General features: G+C 31.7%; 2 protein-coding genes across 3 annotated transcripts; one reads left to right on the top strand and one right to left on the bottom strand.

Annotated features, from left to right (window-relative positions):
* The first annotated feature begins 755 nt into the window (after positions 1-755).
* On the top strand, positions 756-5,930 carry LOC108990249 (peroxisomal (S)-2-hydroxy-acid oxidase-like). Of its 2 annotated transcripts, XM_018964146.2 has the most exons (12): positions 756-1,013; positions 2,161-2,329; positions 2,535-2,659; positions 3,347-3,393; positions 3,544-3,621; positions 4,077-4,201; positions 4,404-4,470; positions 4,570-4,632; positions 4,720-4,789; positions 4,872-4,972; positions 5,177-5,281; positions 5,482-5,930. In XM_018964146.2, exons 2-12 carry the CDS (start codon positions 2,193-2,195, stop codon positions 5,665-5,667), a joined length of 1,104 nt encoding a protein of 367 aa, XP_018819691.1. In that variant the 5' UTR covers positions 756-1,013; positions 2,161-2,192; the 3' UTR covers positions 5,668-5,930. The 2 variants fall into 2 exon arrangements, with proteins under 2 accessions (XP_018819691.1, XP_018819692.1); XM_018964147.1 differs by lacking the exon at positions 756-1,013 and having other exon boundaries at positions 2,218-2,333.
* An 8,056-nt stretch (positions 5,931-13,986) lies between these two features.
* On the bottom strand, positions 13,987-15,624 carry LOC108990250 (protein TIFY 5A-like). The gene is made up of 3 exons (XM_018964148.2): positions 15,443-15,624; positions 15,164-15,299; positions 13,987-14,482 (listed from the first exon to the last, which is right to left on the bottom strand). Exons 1-3 carry the CDS (start codon positions 15,526-15,528, stop codon positions 14,270-14,272), a joined length of 435 nt encoding a protein of 144 aa, XP_018819693.1. The 5' UTR covers positions 15,529-15,624; the 3' UTR covers positions 13,987-14,269.
* Between the last annotated feature and the right edge of the window lie 1,374 nt (positions 15,625-16,998).

Genomic DNA, 16,998 nt, shown 5'->3' with positions numbered 1-16,998 from the left:
TATTAGAGCAGAGATTCTAAATTCAAACCCTGACTATACCATGATTTTGTTATAAATGATTTTGAAGGTAGTATAATTGTTTGCTTTTCTTTGTTAACAAATCAAGCCTAATTTTGATAGAATTAGGAAATTCTACTGCTTGCAAGTTAGTGTGGAGAGCATACGATCCACACGTATGATGATCAGATTTTGACAAATATTTATATATATACATATACTAAACAAAGAATTTTAAAAATACACAAATATATATATATATATATGTGTATATGCATGTAAGATTTATGGCTATCCAGTCACTCCTGACTTCACATTGGACGTACATTTTCTGCAAGAACTTTCATCTTATCCAAGACGACGACGCATAGATTATATGGCATCTTCGTAAATCAAAGCAAATAAAGAAAATGACATTTCAGGGTCTCATCTTCTCATGTGGTTCATCACAAACGATGGCAAACAACCCCACGTGGACAGGATATTCTATTAGGAATTATGCCAAAGCGTGAGAAATCATAATTGCAAGGGTAAATTTGTAAGCGTTGTATAATTATTTAAAAAAAATAAATATAAAATTTATATAAAAAAATTAATTTTTTAATAATAAATTTTATTTTATTTTTTAAATTATTACGCGATATTTATACACTTTACAACTATATATAACATTACTCATAAATTTTTGCTGCCATTATTTTTGTGACGAACAGTGATAATCAACAAAACAACGCTCACCACACAAGTCTTACGGTTCCACGAAACAGATTTGGTTGCAAATGCCAACCTCGAAAAGCCAATCCGCATGACTGTCTCTCTCTTTCAACCCTTTTTGTCTTTCCCTCCCTATTTCTTCTTCATTTTATCTCCCTTTGTTTCTACAAACTAGTGTATGTTCTTATTACTTGGACACTCCTCTCTTTCTCTCTCTCTCCCCCTCGCTTTCTCTCCCCAACATTATCTTTAGCTCTTCTCCTTGGCATCCCTTATCCATTCTTCCCTCTCAAGAGCCCAAGGTTTGTGCTTTGCTTATCCTCTGCTTTATCGTTAGTCTTCTATTACTTGGGTCTTCACTCACTGAATGATGCTTACTTTAATCTTATGAGGTAGCTAAGGTACTCTTTTGGTTTTATATTGAAGTGGGTTGTCCCTAATTTTAAAATCCGTTTGCGTTTTATGTTCATGTCTTCTTGTCTATAATGGTTGCAAGTTCACTGTTCGATCTGTTTCCTGAGACAGGATAACATCAGAGTTGAAGATTTGCGTCCATTATATGATTTGGGATTCCAATCCATTTATTTGGCGTTAGCAAAGTTTGATATCATGTAGATATATTGTAATTTTTGAAAGTGTTGATATATATGATATTACTTCAGAGTTGTAGCCAGGAAACAAAAACACAAAGCTTTTCGATTGTATTGCGTTCATTACTTTTAACCATAATTTCTCCATGAATTAACTTTGTATGCTAAAATGCTTCATAATATAGCAACTTTTTAGGCATACTACACGTTTTTATTTTTTCACAAGTTTTGTTCTAATGGATGCTTTTCTCACTCAGTTCATGTTTCGACACTTTGATGAGATGACATCTTTTTTCAAAATTTTTGGTTTTTTTTTTTTTTGTTAAGTATCACTCAAATACGAAATATTTTTTAAATTTAAATCTTTAACTTCTTCATTTAATTTTTACTTAATTATTATAACTTTTAAAATAAAAATTATATTAAAAAATTATATTCAAATAATATTTTATTAAATTTTTTCCCCTCTCGTTTGAGTAGTGGCTACATCCCCGAGCAGGCAAAAAAGAAAAAAAAAATCTATTTTTTCTGATTTATTTTCATTCATTGTTTTGGTATACTTAAATATTTGTTAAAAAAAAATTCACAATATCATTAAAAAAATATTGTTTTAATCACTAAGTAAAAATATTAATAAAAAAAAAAACTAACATTTCTTCTCTTATTTTTCAAAATTTAATAAAATATCTTAATTTAAACCATTTTACTATTAACAGAATTATTCATCGAGACATGACCTTAGTTGCGCCTCATCCTGAGAAATTCTTGGTGGTATTTTGTATGTTATTCTTTCAACTCGCTGAAAGACAAGATAGTATGCGGAGGTGTACTTTTTTTAAAATTTTGAAACAACTTTCAGATTCTGAGGATAGCATAACAATCCTTTGAAAGATGGAGATCACTAATGTCAGCGAATATGAAGCAATTGCAAAGGAAAAATTGCCGAAGATGGTTTTTGACTACTATGCATCAGGAGCAGAGGACCAATGGACTCTTAATCAGAACCGGCAAGCATTCTCAAGGATTTTGTAAGCAATTCTCTTGGACAGTGACCCCAAAAGTAGTTTTTCCTTTTGGTCTGGTGTGGCTGATTTGGCTTTCTTTTGATTATTCACGCTTTTGCTTTGACATCTATTCTGTACTTGAGATTTTCCTACTTTTTTCTGTTCTTTCACCTCAGATTCTTTGTCGGACCTCTTCTCTCACAATTTATCTTTATTTACTGAAAAATAGGTTTCGACCTCGTATTCTTATTGATGTTAGCAAGATAGACATGACAACAACTGTTTTGGGCTTCAAAATCTCAATGCCCATCATGATTGCTCCTACGGCCATGCAGAAGATGGCTCACCCTGAGGGTATATACCTCTTCTATCATGGACTTGTTCCATGTTCATATATAGTAGAGTAATGTGTACCTGTCTTCATTAACTATATACGTGTGCGTATAGTCATATATTTCTCTAATTTGTACACAGTATGTTGATAGTACATACATTATTCATGGCTTGAATATGATTTTTTTTTTTTTTTTTTTTTTATGGCTTGAATATGATCATAGGGTCGATATAGGATCAATTTAAAAATGTAATTCATAATGGCCCCGATATGTATCTGCTAATTTTAATCTACTCTAATTTTGGTACAAAGTGCATGTTTGTACCTCATGTATGAAAAAATGTAAGTGAAGCATTTAAAAGAATGTATCCCCTTGCAAAAGAAGAAAGGAAATGGAGGTAAAGGTCCTCTACAATGCAGTTGTGAGTCATTTCATATATAGTTGCTTTTAATGATCTCTAGTAGTCCGCTTTTGATTCTTATTTCAAATAGAACGTAAAATTACTTGTTGGTAACTCTCAAGGTGGATTCTTCTTTTTTTTCTAACCACATGGCCCCTTTTAACATCATCCATTGTAATGGTGTAGCTGCACTTTCTAGAAACTATTTTTAATCAATTCATGAGAATCCTGAAGAGTTTATAAAGACATTTGGCTTCTTCATATAGTCGGCCTGATCATTCACTTAATAAAGTAACTCTCGTGCAGGAGAGTATGCAACTGCAAGAGCAGCATCGGCCGCTGGCACAATCATGGTTTGGATTTTCACCAAGTTTCTTCGAGTTCCTTTGTCTAAACTGAATTTAATCCTTTCTTACAACTCCTTCACAGTTTTGGCTTTGATATATTGACATCCATATTTACATGTCACCCCTATTCTATTTATGCATAATTGGTTGTTTCAGACTCTATCCTCATGGGCTACTTCCAGCGTCGAAGAGGTTGCTTCAACAGGACCCGGCATTCGCTTTTTCCAGCTTTATGTGAGTGCAAGAGATCATCCCCCACTTTTTTTGATAATTTGTTTTCTTTCTCTTGCCTTTTGCTAGGATCGCTAGTTTTGCAAACTGTCATTGATCTTGGTTTGAGCATGACAGAGAGTTACTATGCAACCAAATAGGACAGTACATGAATTTCTCCACATTCTCCCATCCCATCTGGGCCTTTTTAATCTTAAATTAGTCTCTTGTTGCTATTGTTTTTCTTGCATAATGTTAGAACAATTCAAATGGTGTCAAAATTATACAACCTGTGTTGTCCAAGACTAGTGTCCCTCTGGCTACTTTTGATCAAGAGATAATTATGAAAATGCGTTTCTAATTGTCACTTTCAGAATCATTAATGTTTATTATGTCCCAAAGTCTATGATGCTTACAAGGTCTTCATTTATTGTTTAATGTTATTCAAATTAACAAGGATTTCTCTGCTTATTATTCAGGTTTACAAAGACAGGCATGTGGTTGCACAGCTCGTAAGGAGAGCTGAAAGGGCTGGTTTCAAGGCAATTGCCCTTACTGTGGACACTCCAAGGCTTGGTCGCAGGGAGGCTGACATCAAGAACAGGTGAACATTCATTCAAACATACAATTTGGAAATAAAGAAAGGAAAAAGAATAACAAAGGTTCACTTCAGTACTTACTACTTAGCTTTTCCCAGTACTATATCTGACATAGTAAGTAGATCTAGTGGGAGAGTTACATAAAATCGACACCACAAGTTTTTTCCGTTCTTAAGGAACTTCATTGTCTGATGTCTTCTCGAACAGATTTGTGTTGCCCCCATTTTTGACATTGAAGAACTTTGAGGGATTGGATATGGGGAAGATGGATCAGGTGGCTGACATATGTGATCTTTTAATGTCAAACAAAACATATCTTCTTCTTTTTTTTTTGTTGTAATTTTCCATGATCGCATATGGGTTTAATCTGCAGGCTAATGATTCTGGCCTAGCTTCATATGTTGCTGGACAAATTGACCGCTCTCTTAGCTGGAAGGTAAGATGGCTGTTTATTTGTAGAATTTCTTTAACTATGAGCTAGACAGAAGAAATTACATTTTAAGTAGCTCATTTATTTGGACAGGATGTGAAGTGGCTTCAGACAATCACCGATTTACCAATTTTTGTGAAGGGTGTAATTACTGCTGAGGATAGTATGTATTCTGAATCTCTGAATCCCCTCCCCGCAAAATCAAGCAATCTTCTATTTCAATGCTAACCTTGTGATCAATGCAGCAAGGCTAGCCATACAAGCTGGAGCAGCTGGTATCATCGTGTCCAATCATGGAGCTCGACAACTTGATTATGTCCCTGCAACTATTATGGCTTTGGAAGAGGTAATTAATATTCTTTGCATCAGTATGATTTTTTACCATTTGATCGGTTCAATTTCCATCATGAACTACGGCCTACTTTCTGAATTTTGTATCAGTTTCCATGCTCAGTTTAGATCTCCCTAATCATCTTGATCATGTTTTCACAATGGCAGTTGAAGTTGCAAAAATGAACCTTATAATTATGTTCTGATTGGGATGAATTAGGTTGTCAAAGCTGCACAAGGCCGAGTTCCTGTATTTCTGGATGGCGGAGTTAGGCGTGGGACAGATGTCTTTAAGGCATTGGCTCTTGGAGCATCCGGCATATTTGTGAGTAAATAACACATATATATATGCTGCATATATATATGGCTATTATGTATGGCAATGAAAATAAATATTTACCTTTCGAAATTTTTTCACGATCATTTCAGCTTGTACACAAGCCGTAGGGCCCCTCTAATTGCTTGATTAGCTAGACTGTCATTCATGTGGTGATCATGATCTTGCACTATATATATGTATATCAGATTGGAAGGCCGGTGGTTTTCTCATTGGCTGCTGAAGGAGAGGCTGGTGTCCGAAAAGTGCTTCAGATGCTTCGTGAGGAGTTTGAACTGACAATGGCATTAAGTGGTTGCCGCTCACTGAAAGAGATTACCCGTGACCACATTGTGGCTGAATGGGACCGTCCTCGTCTTCCACCCAGGCTGTAAGATCACCATGCGTGCATGAATGCTGCTGCCATGCTGGCTAGTGCTTCTCGTTCATTACTGTGCATGGTTCGAAACTTGGAATGCTGAGTTTCAGGAACCTATCTATCATCAGAAACAACCTATATATCTCATGACTTGGGGTTCCAAAAACATCTTGATCAGCAGTTCAAACTTCTGTAATTAATGATGATGATAAAATTATCATGACATTTTCCTATATATAAATATATACAGCAAATTAAGCTACATTTGCATTCTCTATATATATTATTTCCAACCAGATCATGAGTACGTATTTACCATTTTTCATTTGGAAAATGATGCTAGCTAGCTACTATTTTGTTGGAGAGTAAAGTTAGGGACAAGCTCCAAATGCACAAGCTTTGTGTAAGTTATTCCTAAAAAGGTGAGTCCCGTCAAGAAAAAATGAATTTTTCACGTATTTTCATGTTGGGATCCATTTTTTTATAATAATAAAAAAAAATCCTGGCGCTAGGACCGTATATTTTAGACTTGTATATGTCATTATTGTTTGTTCGTACCCATAATTATGTCCTGAATCTTGGTCAATTGATGACATTCACTGACCAACATCTTCCCGATGTAAATAAAGTTTTGTTACGTCGAGTATATATATATATATATATAAATATATTTATATATATATAAATAAAAGCCTAAACATTTTCTAACTCTCAAATTTTCTTTTTGGATGGAGCTGTACGTGGGTTTTTCAGATATCATGTTAAGAGTTGAGAGATTATTTTAAATTTTTATAGAGTAAAGAATTTTCTAAGATTGTTTTTGAGAACAGGGTAGTAAGCTTTTTGAGTTTTTATTATTAGATTAATTTAGATCGTAATTATTTTTAATATTAAACATTTTATTTGCAAACTGATACGAGGACACGTATCTCCATACCACTAATTACATGTCATTCACAGTACTGTTTGTAACTTAGAAGTAAAATGACTCTTTTAAAATTTAGGAAAATAGTTTCAGTATAATTTTTTTAAAGGTTCTAAGGGATTTTTTATACTTTTTCTCCCGTATTTTAGAGAATAAGAATTATGAATTTATTTAAAGCTTACAATAAAAATTTTGACATTTGTTTTAAAGAAAGGCAAGGGGTTTGAGTTTTAGACATTTGGAGTAGGGCTTAGAAAAAAATCTGAAAATCCAATTCCAAATCTGGCTTCATTCCGACAAATTGAAGTCAGAGTTGGAGTCGAATGTGTCATTGGAGTGACTCTCATTCCGATCCGACTCGACTCTAACTTTATGCTCCGACTCCGACTCCGAATCCGACTCCGATATTGTAATATGTTATAAAAATATGTATTTATCTATATATTTATCATATATACTAGTATAGTTATATAGTTATATAACTAGAATTTATATGCTTAAATTCAATAATATACTAATATGAGCTAATTATTATAAAATAATATACTTATACTATAATATAATATAAATAGATTAGTGATAGTTTAGTATATGTAAATATCATTGTATTACTAGCATACATAATCAAGTATAGAAATAAGTTAGCCACTAGTATTTAAATAAATCTAGTATAATAAGTTAATAAGATATATACCAATTTACTAAGGTATAATAACATATAATTAGACACTAGAAAGTCTAGTATATAATTAAGTTAGAAATAAGTTAGACATGAGTATAATAACATGTAATTAGAAATTATAGTATAAATCTTGTATAGAAATAAATTAGACATTAGTATAAAAATGACTATTAACTCTAGTATAATAAATTAATAACACATAATACCAATTTACTAAAATATAATAATATGTAATTAAACATTAGAAATAAGTCTAGTGTAGAAATAAGTGAAGTATAAAAGTAAATTAGCAGTGAAAGATTTAATTTTAGTTTTTAATCATTTTGAAAAATTGAAATTTGAATACTTACAAAAAATTCTTTTTTAAATGGGTTAAATATGAAGTTAAAAAAGAAGAAGCCCAAAATTGAAAACTCAAATCCGACTACGTTCCGACAAGTCGGAGTCGGAATCAAGTCGGAGCCTACACAAATCGGAGTCGGAGTTTGGATTTAAACTCTGAAAAAGTCAGAGACTTTGATTTGTCAGATTTGACTTAGGTCTCATTTGCTTTCGCAGATGAGATGGACTGAAATTAAAATTAAAAGTTGAATAAAATATTATTAGAATATATTTTTTAATATTATTTTTATTTTAAGATTTGAAATAGTTAAACTATTTATTTTATTTTATATAAAATAATTAAATAAAATAAGATGAGATAAATTGAAAAATTTTGAAATCAAACATGACCAATCAAAGTTAGTGCGCACCCCTAAATTTTGGAGCCCCCAATTGCAAAAGCCCTGTGGAGGATCTGAACAAAACAAAAGGACAAAGCCAACCAAACAGAAAATATAGCTTCTCAGTAGAGAGCAAGGCTACCAGCCAAATTAATAGACCTGAAGTTAAAAAAAGCTGGACATACATGATAGAACAGGAAAGGATGGGAACTAGAAAAAGAAAATAAAGATGGCATCTGCCTCGCTGGCTAGCTTGCCCCCCCACTCACATCAAATCATTTCCCACCCTTGTGCATTGAAAACGTTTTTTCTTTTTATCCCATCTGTTTTTATTAAGAGTAATGATACACAATATATTATATAATAATATTTTTAAATGAGAATATTTTTATAAAATAATATTATTTTTATAATATATTTTATAAATATAATTATATTAAATATTATAAAAAATATTGTATATAAATCGTTTTCATTTTATTAATATTTAAGCAGTCCAAGCCATGCTTCAAAGATTCTATGATATATTAAGGTAATAATGCTTTATGAAAATCTGATTGATTGTTTTATAAACTCATCTCAATTCACCTCAATTCATTATTATAATTTTTTAAATTTTAATATAAAATATAATAAGTAATTCAACTTTTTCAAGTTTTAAAATAATAATAATATTAAAAAATAATATTTTATCATCTTAATTCAATTCAATTCAACTTAATTTAACATCCAAATACAGTCAATTTGATGGCATTTAGCTTTTTGAAAAATATTTTAGAATCTAGCTGTTCTCATCTGGCCGGTGTCCCAATTCTGTAACAGAAAGAATAAATCAAGAAAGAGAATGAAGGAAAATATTCTTAATAAAGATGGCTTTAAATTATTAATTGATTAAGTGCAGATGACGTGTACTATATCACAAGTTGGACCAAAGGATCTCACCAACATCTTCACTTAAAAGTACAAATAATATTAACAGTTTTAGGGTGTTCCCTTAAATAAAAATGAATAAATTTAAAATTTAAATGAAAAAATTAATATTTGAGTAATATTAAATATAGTTTTATTTTTTAGTATGAAAAATGATATTTGAGTATGCAAGCCTCATGCATTATTTAAAAAAAAAAAAAATAAGATTCATTATTAAAAAATAATTTTTTCATGTGGTTTCTAGATTTAAATAATTTTTTTTAAAGAGAGTGTGTGAGACTTGCACATCCTAAAATTATAAATATCATTTTTTTTTTTTAATAACAAACTCCATTTTTTTCAAAAATAGCACTCGAAATTTACAAAATCTAAAACTATATCTAACGTTATTCTAACCTAAATTTGTTGAGCTTTTTCTAGATGAGTGTAGTCATTTTCACCAATTTATTTCTTAGTAATTATACTCACACAATATATTTTACAATATATTTTAAAGTGAGGATATTTTTATAAAATGATGTTATTTTTATAAAGTATTTTACTAAATTATAATTTATTTTAAAATATAATTATATAATGTACTGTAAAAAATGAGTGAGTTTATATTTTGAGTTTTTCTATATAGCATCTACTGTAGTGGTGCACACAATGCACACATTACGTAGATGCATGTGATCCATTTTTCTTTCTTTTCTTTTCTTTTTTTCTGCAAAACGCGCAGATGAGACGCTATCCCTCTCTCTCTCATCATCTCATCATCTCTCTCTCATCAACGACTCTCTCTCTCATCAACTCTCTCTCTCTTTTTCTCTCTCCTCAACTCTCTCTCTCTCATCAGATCTCTCGCCGGCTCTCTCTCTCTCTCTCTCTCATCTCTGCCTCTCTCTCTCATTGTCTCTCTCTAATCTCGGTTCTCCGCTCTCTCTCTTATCGGCTCTCTCTCATTATCTCTCTCTCAGTCGGATGGTAAATTAGATTTAGGAAGATGTGTGGTCTAGATGATGCCATATCATGTGTGCAAAATAGTTACTCCTAAACAGTAGCTGCTATCTATATTTATTGTTATATTTTTCTTTCCCAATGAGAGATGAGATCTCAATGCCCAATGGATTTCTCCGAAAGTATAGCAACGTACATGAGCGTACGTCTATTTATAAAATAATATTATAAATTTTTAGTATTTTTTTAGTATTTTTTTTTGAGTTTTATTCTTTTTAAATTATTTCAAATATTTTATTCATTATTCATATAATAAATATTTAATAAAAGAAAAAAATAATAAAAATTAAAAATAATGTAGAGTGTGGAAGTTGTGTGAATAGTAAGAGATTGAGTAGATTTTTTGTTTAATAATACGGATCGGACGGGCTGCCAAACTTTTACGGAGATCGTACTCCATAGTTGCAGCAAGAAAAAAGCTAGTATACTCCCCATTTCTTACTGCTTTATTTGACCATTAGGAAAGTTTTTTATTTTTTTTTACTTAACAATTAAGAAAATAATTTTAAATATATTAATAAATTTTTTATTTTTTTAAATATATTTAAATATATTAAATAAATATAAATAAATAAATAAAGTTACAAAAACAACTAGCGGCGGTACTACTCAGGCAGTAGAATAGCACCGCTCAATATTAGCCATGCAGGTTGTAAATTTAGACATTGTTTACTTTCACAATCCATCTCGATTCTTTTTATCTCATTTAATTATTATTTTTTAATTCTCACACAAAATAAAATAAACAAATCAATTTTTTTAAATATCAAAATAAAAAATAATATTAAAAAAAATATATTCTAACAATATTTTATTTACAAAAACAAATGAGGTCTTAATTTCTTTAAGAAAAAAAATACATCATGACTTCGCTATATAAAATTATTAAAAAATGACATTTTATATATATCCTTTATAATTAACTAGATTTGATGATTCACATTATTCCATATTTAATTACTATTTTTCTTTCGTCTAAACAGTCATAATTAATTGGGTGCAAAATATATATCAATTTTAATAATTAGGGGTGCGATATATCAATTTTAATGGTTTCCATAACAAAACATAAATATATATATATATTGATAATTTTGAGGTATAAAACCTACCTTTTTCTTTTACTATCACGATATAAACGTGTGATATAAATATATATATATTTATATATATATATATATTTATATATAAAATACAGGTGGGGTTCCTTCAAGATGACGACCTTATCCTAAGCCAAGTACTACTGCATGGAATTGATGACACTTGTTGGAACTGCCAATTAAGTTCTACCAACCGGAATTTGTATGCACTTCCATGATCCAATGGTTGAATTAATTCCCACCAATGATGATTTCGACATCCTACCCTACATTCCATATATATATATATATATATATATAGAGAGAGAGAGAGAGAGAGAGAGAGAGAGGAGTTCTAATTATAGTTTTAATTGCTTTCATGTCTCAACATTTAAGCTACATATATATATAGCCTAGCTAGCATTTGCCCACTTCTTGCCACAACTATATATATATATATATCATGTCACGTTTGGTGTAATTTTATTGAATCAAGACTTTTGTTTTTCATTATTTTCATGGTTTTGCAATTAGGTATATAATATATATGTTGATCATCCCATCCTCCAATACTAGATCAATTAGGCGGGAGATCTAGTCGATGGAACTTGGCGATCGATGATGTTGTTATAATCAGTACTTTGGTTTAATTGGTTTGAAAGGAAGAAACTTGAATCCGGCCACGACCAATTATCTAACATATATATATATATATACCTCATCGTACCGAACGTGATTTACAAGTGAATTCATCGGTCTCAAATATGAATTGTTCATGTTCTAATGTGGACTAGTAAGAAATTAATACCAATTTGGTATGAGATTTTGGTCGATATTGATTGGATAAATCTCTAAGCTCTAAAATTGAAGTGACCGGTGATCGATCAATGTATGCATCATATTGGTTCACAGTACTATAAGAAAAATGCTTATACGTTGCTAGTTATATGCAATGAAAATGACTACGTTTTATTATAAAAATGAGTTCATTCTCATTGTAAATAGTCATTTCCGTCACAAAAAAAACTCCTATCAAATAATTGTTTCTTTTGTAGTGTCGCTTAAAAAGATCCCTAAGTGCTAAGCTTCGCAACAAGCTGTCCTCCAATTGATTGAAACCAATTCCATTATTTTCAGAGAAAAAAAAGTATATACTACTTGAATATAAAGCTAATTACGATAATTATAAATGTATTGAAAATTAAATAATTAAAATACTATATATTATATAGAATATTGTGAGGAAAAAAAATCACAATTATCTAAATATATAAGGATCTTATAACTTGTCTTTTCAAATTATCTTTTTACAATAGCACTAATGCATGCCATCGTGAAAAGACAGGGCAATAAGTGAAAATTGTGACCTAATATATAGCTAGATACCAAATGAATCAGTCACGTTTTTTAAAACGCTCTTAATTGAGAAAATATACTTACAACCGTGAATTGTGTAACCACCGCGTAATCGCTTTGAAAAAAATGAATAAAACATGGGACCCACATGAAAAAAATTAATTTTTTAATAGTAAACCCCACTCTTTTTTAAAGCGGTTACGCGGCGGTTACGCACTTTACGATTGTATGTAGAATTACTCTAATCGATTTAACCCCAATAATAGTGTTAAACAACAATATCAAGGTCAACATACAGATCATCATTAGTTGATCCCATTCTCCTCAAAGTTGTCAATCCGTTCGTGTTGGGTTGGATTGATTGTATCGGGTCATTTGTCTGGATTGTTAATTGTATCGGGTTATTCTCCTATTAAAAAGTTATATATTATTTAAGAGTAATACTAGACACAAGCTCCAAATGTAACAGCTTTGTATAAATCTTTTGTAAAAATGTGAATTCCATCAAGAAAATTTGAATTTTTCACACTTTTCCATAGTGGGATCCACTTATTTATAAAGGGTTTGTGCGATGCTTGTGTATTTGAGACTTATATATATCATTTCTCATTATTTAATAACCATATGTGTAAATCATTTTTAAATATGTTATATTTATTTGAAAATAAATTAAAAAAGTATTTTCTGAGTTAGAAATAACAATCATTTAATTTTTTAAAAATTATAACCACATTCTTAAAAGTTTGAAAGTTGTAATTATTTAAAAGTTGTATAGATATTTTCGTCCATTGACAATCTTTTTAAGATCTGAACTATATTCTGAATTATCTAGAAGACTCCGTTTGAGGAAAGGGATTTGCTAGGTACAAGCGGTTTGGCACACCAAACTACGTACCAACACTCACATAACTCTTTTTATTACAAAAATAAATAAAAGAAGAGTTTTACTATGTACAAGCAAATTTACGTACCAATCTGCGTATTAATGTTGTTACATTCATATTCTAAATTCAAATTAGCACTGTTTTTAATAAAATCTACTTTCTGATCAATTATATTAAATAAGTACGTGTATTAGTACGCAAAATCATTTACAATTAGATTTTTTCATAAAAGAATGCCTTACATTCAACATTAATGGTACGCGGTTTGGTGCATAAAATCGCTTGCAATAAAATTTTTTCTTGAGAAAAAGTACGCTTGAGAAAAGTAATTTTTTACTTATTTGAAATTAAAAAGTATTTTAATGTAAAACATGAGTACCCAAACAACCTAGCTAATTTTTTTTTTTTTAATTAAAGAGCTTTTAAGTTTATTTAAACACTTTTTAAGACTCCTAATACAACCCCAATTAACAAGTGATCCTAAGTTTGAGTTTTTCAATCCGCGACTTAATTTTTCAGTACTAAAGAATATATAAATGGCGGAGTCATTCATGATCTTATTTGAATAATTTTGGTCATTAGTGATCAATTGAATGACACTTTGTTTTTTGTTGGTCAATTTAAGAACCCACAGATTGATGATAATCTAGTAGTAGTACTAACTAGTTAATTATTAAATTATCAACTGATCTAGTACTCATGCTCTTCATCGTATAACCCCTTAGATCGCTAATTAAGAAATTACGTACTAATGATAATTGAAAAAAAACCAAGATCATCAAAACTTTATATATCCATGTTCAAAACTCAACAAAATAATAATAATTATATATACACAACATAACTAGCTAGCTAGCTAGGATTAATTCTATATCAAATTCTAAAAGATCGATCATCTCTCCATTGATCTTCAATACGCACGTAATTATATAAACTACTCGATCAATGTCAATTATATATATGTAGAGAGAGAGAGAGAGAGAGAGAGAGAGAGAGAGAGAGAGAGAGATCAGAGATGTAGATGATGTATTAATTGATTGGCTAATGATCATGATGGTAAGGTGATGTTGCCTGGTGGTTGCGATGCTTTCGCTTCTGGAGAAACTGCTGCAGTGACCTCTTCATAGAAAAACCAGCAGTGGGGCTATATAGCTGAGATTGCTGGCAGCTTGGTGAAGTGGGGCTCGACCCAGTTGGAGTTGTTCTCATTCTTTCCTCTATTTCTTTATTGGCAAACAATAGAATAGCTCTAGCCTGCATCATTAATATCATACAACATTATTAATACAATAATTATATATAGGAATTAATTAATTAATTAAAATCTATGCGTTGTAGGTGATGATCATATTCAATTCTTTGAATTTTCACCTAATTAAAACCTTTAAATTTTTTCTATTAATTGGATGCTAGCTCATGTATATGCATGTACTCTTTGAATGTGGCCATTTTCTCACAAAATTACAACAGTAAAACAGATTTTTTTTTTTTTTTCTTTTTCGGGGAGATTAGAAAAACAGTAATTCAGAATTGCAACAACAAAAAGTCAAAAACTCATCAGCCGACTTAATTAGTTTTTAGGCAAACCAAAAGATCAGCAGTTCTGAGAGCATACAATAGGCAAATGTATCTCGAGCTAGGAAAACCGTGCAAATTAAGAAGGTGAGTTTGGATGTTGAAGTGAGTTGAGTTGAGTTGAGTTGAGATGATAAAATATTAATAAAATATTATTTTTTAATATTATTATTATTTTGAGATTTGAAAAAGTTAAATTGTTTATTATATTTTGTGTTGAGATTTGAAAAAGTTGTAATGATAAATTGAGATGAGTTGAGAGTAGTTTATTAACCAAACGCAACCTAAGACTAGCTAGCTAGGAATTAGGAAACAGTTCACAAATATTAATGTAACATTTAAATATATATATATATGTACCTGAAACTCTGTAACATCAGAAACGCAAATCTTTCCATTGTAAAAGATGGTCAGCGGTTGCTGTTGTTGCTGCTGCTGCTGTTGCTGCTGCTGCTCTAGGTGTTTCTGTTGAGGGCTTCCATTATTCTCTTCCATCCTTCAATCAAATACACATCACAACATTCAGAAAATACTTCTCCCTACCATTCCTTCTGATAAACATACATATAAATACATCAACACCCACAGAGAGAGAGAGAGAGAGAGAGAGAGAGAGAGAGAGAGAGAGAGAGAGCTTACATGGGATGGCCGTGATCGGAGTCGATGGAAGGAAGAGAGGAAGAGTAGGGAAAAAGGCGAAGTTCCAAGTTACAATTCCTCCTCATACTGAGAGATCTGGTGGCCTTGGTTACCCAAAAAAAAGAAGAAGCGGTTCCTGCTTTTGGTAGTAGTGTCAGGAATTGATATGACAGAGGTGGAAGACAAATATTGCAGGTGAAGAAGATAGGTTATATATAATATAATATAATATAATACATGTGAGAAGGAAATTAAGGCCCCATTGATCGAGTAGGCAGTACTACTTCTCGCACATGTTGTTGCAATGTGGTGTAGCGTGCCCCACGTACGACATCGTCATCTGGATTATTAGAAAAAGCAGCACTTCAAAGTTCAAACACGTAACGAACAGAAACCAGGCACGAGGTATTGGCGGATCGAGGAGGTTTGGTTTTCTTCCCATTTCATGCACGTTTTCAATATTTTTTTTTTAATTCTCTCTCCCCCCGGCCCACTGCCTCAGCTCCCTAGCTAGATCTACCGTTCCCCAAACTTCTTCAAGACTCCATGCTTTCCCTCTCCTACCAAAAATTCCGCCACCTTTATTTTTTTATTATTTATTTATTTAATTGGTCATGTTTTCTGTTTGAGCTGCTTTCGTTTTCACGCACGTGCCTATTCAGTCGGCAAGACCTTTTTCTGCATGCTAACGTTTTATTTGTTGATGGCTTTTTTTATTCAGTAGTACTGGATGTACTAGCATCTTGACCAATTGCAGCTTTTCATGCCAACTACTTGTTCATGAAACTTGACAGTTAATCTTTCTTTTTTCTCGTGTTTTATTTATTTATTTATTTTATTTTCTTATTAATTATTGATCGTTTTCGCTAGCTAGTTTGCCCTAATTCCACTTCATTACAAGGTTGAAGCACTATCTTTCTTAGTAAGGGTGCTACCCTCACCCTTGGACGGCCAAGTGGGCTGTTAGCTCCGCCTTTCGTCCTCACATGCATGGGGTGAGAGTTGACCAGGGCTTGGCCCCACCCTTCATGGGCGGGTGCTCTTGTCACATGTCGGGGAGCGGATTGGCCCCTACGGCCTTCCAACTCAATTAGACAAAGATACATATGGGTGGGATGTAGGGGAGGGAGAGAGAGAGGGGGCTTAAGTTTTGAACGGAACCTAACGTAAAACGACAGCATTTTGGAGAGTTCTTTCCAAATAACGTCGTTTTATTTAAAAAATTAATTTTTTTAATATATATATATATAGATATAACTAGGCTAGATGGACATGATAAATCTTAGGCGGGCCTGGGCCCGGTATTTTTTCTTCACAAAAAATGAGAGATAGGGGCAACAAGCATAACAACTTCCTAGGCATGACATAGGAGCTCCTCCCCATTGTGAAATGTCTGGTTTGAGCTATAACTACTACTCCAAGGGCGAGCCTATCACCACAACACCTCCAAAGTATCCAACTAGTTCAAAGCCCATCATATGACCCAAATGTCAGGTTTTACTACTACAAGTGACTTCAACTTATATCTTGACTAGAACTCCTAATCTCAAAGCCAT

This window comes from Juglans regia, chromosome 4 (assembly GCF_001411555.2).
Source record: "Juglans regia cultivar Chandler chromosome 4, Walnut 2.0, whole genome shotgun sequence".
NCBI classification, from domain to species: domain Eukaryota; kingdom Viridiplantae; phylum Streptophyta; class Magnoliopsida; order Fagales; family Juglandaceae; genus Juglans; species Juglans regia.
The sequence above is the reverse complement of the archived record's forward strand: the minus strand, read 5'-3'. Positions and strand labels throughout refer to the sequence as shown.

Coding starts and splice junctions, on each gene's coding strand:
- LOC108990249 (XM_018964146.2), top strand. CDS start 2,193: ATGGAGATCACTAATGTCAGCGAATATGAAGCAATTGCAAAGGAAAAA. Junction 4,202..4,403: donor GAGGCTGACATCAAGAACAG/GTGAACATTCAT, acceptor CTTCTCGAACAG/ATTTGTGTTGCCCCCATTTT. Junction 4,973..5,176: donor CTATTATGGCTTTGGAAGAG/GTAATTAATATT, acceptor GGGATGAATTAG/GTTGTCAAAGCTGCACAAGG.
- LOC108990250 (XM_018964148.2), bottom strand. CDS start 15,528: ATGAGGAGGAATTGTAACTTGGAACTTCGCCTTTTTCCCTACTCTTCC. Junction 15,300..15,442: donor TCCGATCACGGCCATCCCAT/GTAAGCTCTCTC, acceptor ATTTGATTGAAG/GATGGAAGAGAATAATGGAA. Junction 14,483..15,163: donor CTGATGTTACAGAGTTTCAG/GTACATATATAT, acceptor TTAATGATGCAG/GCTAGAGCTATTCTATTGTT.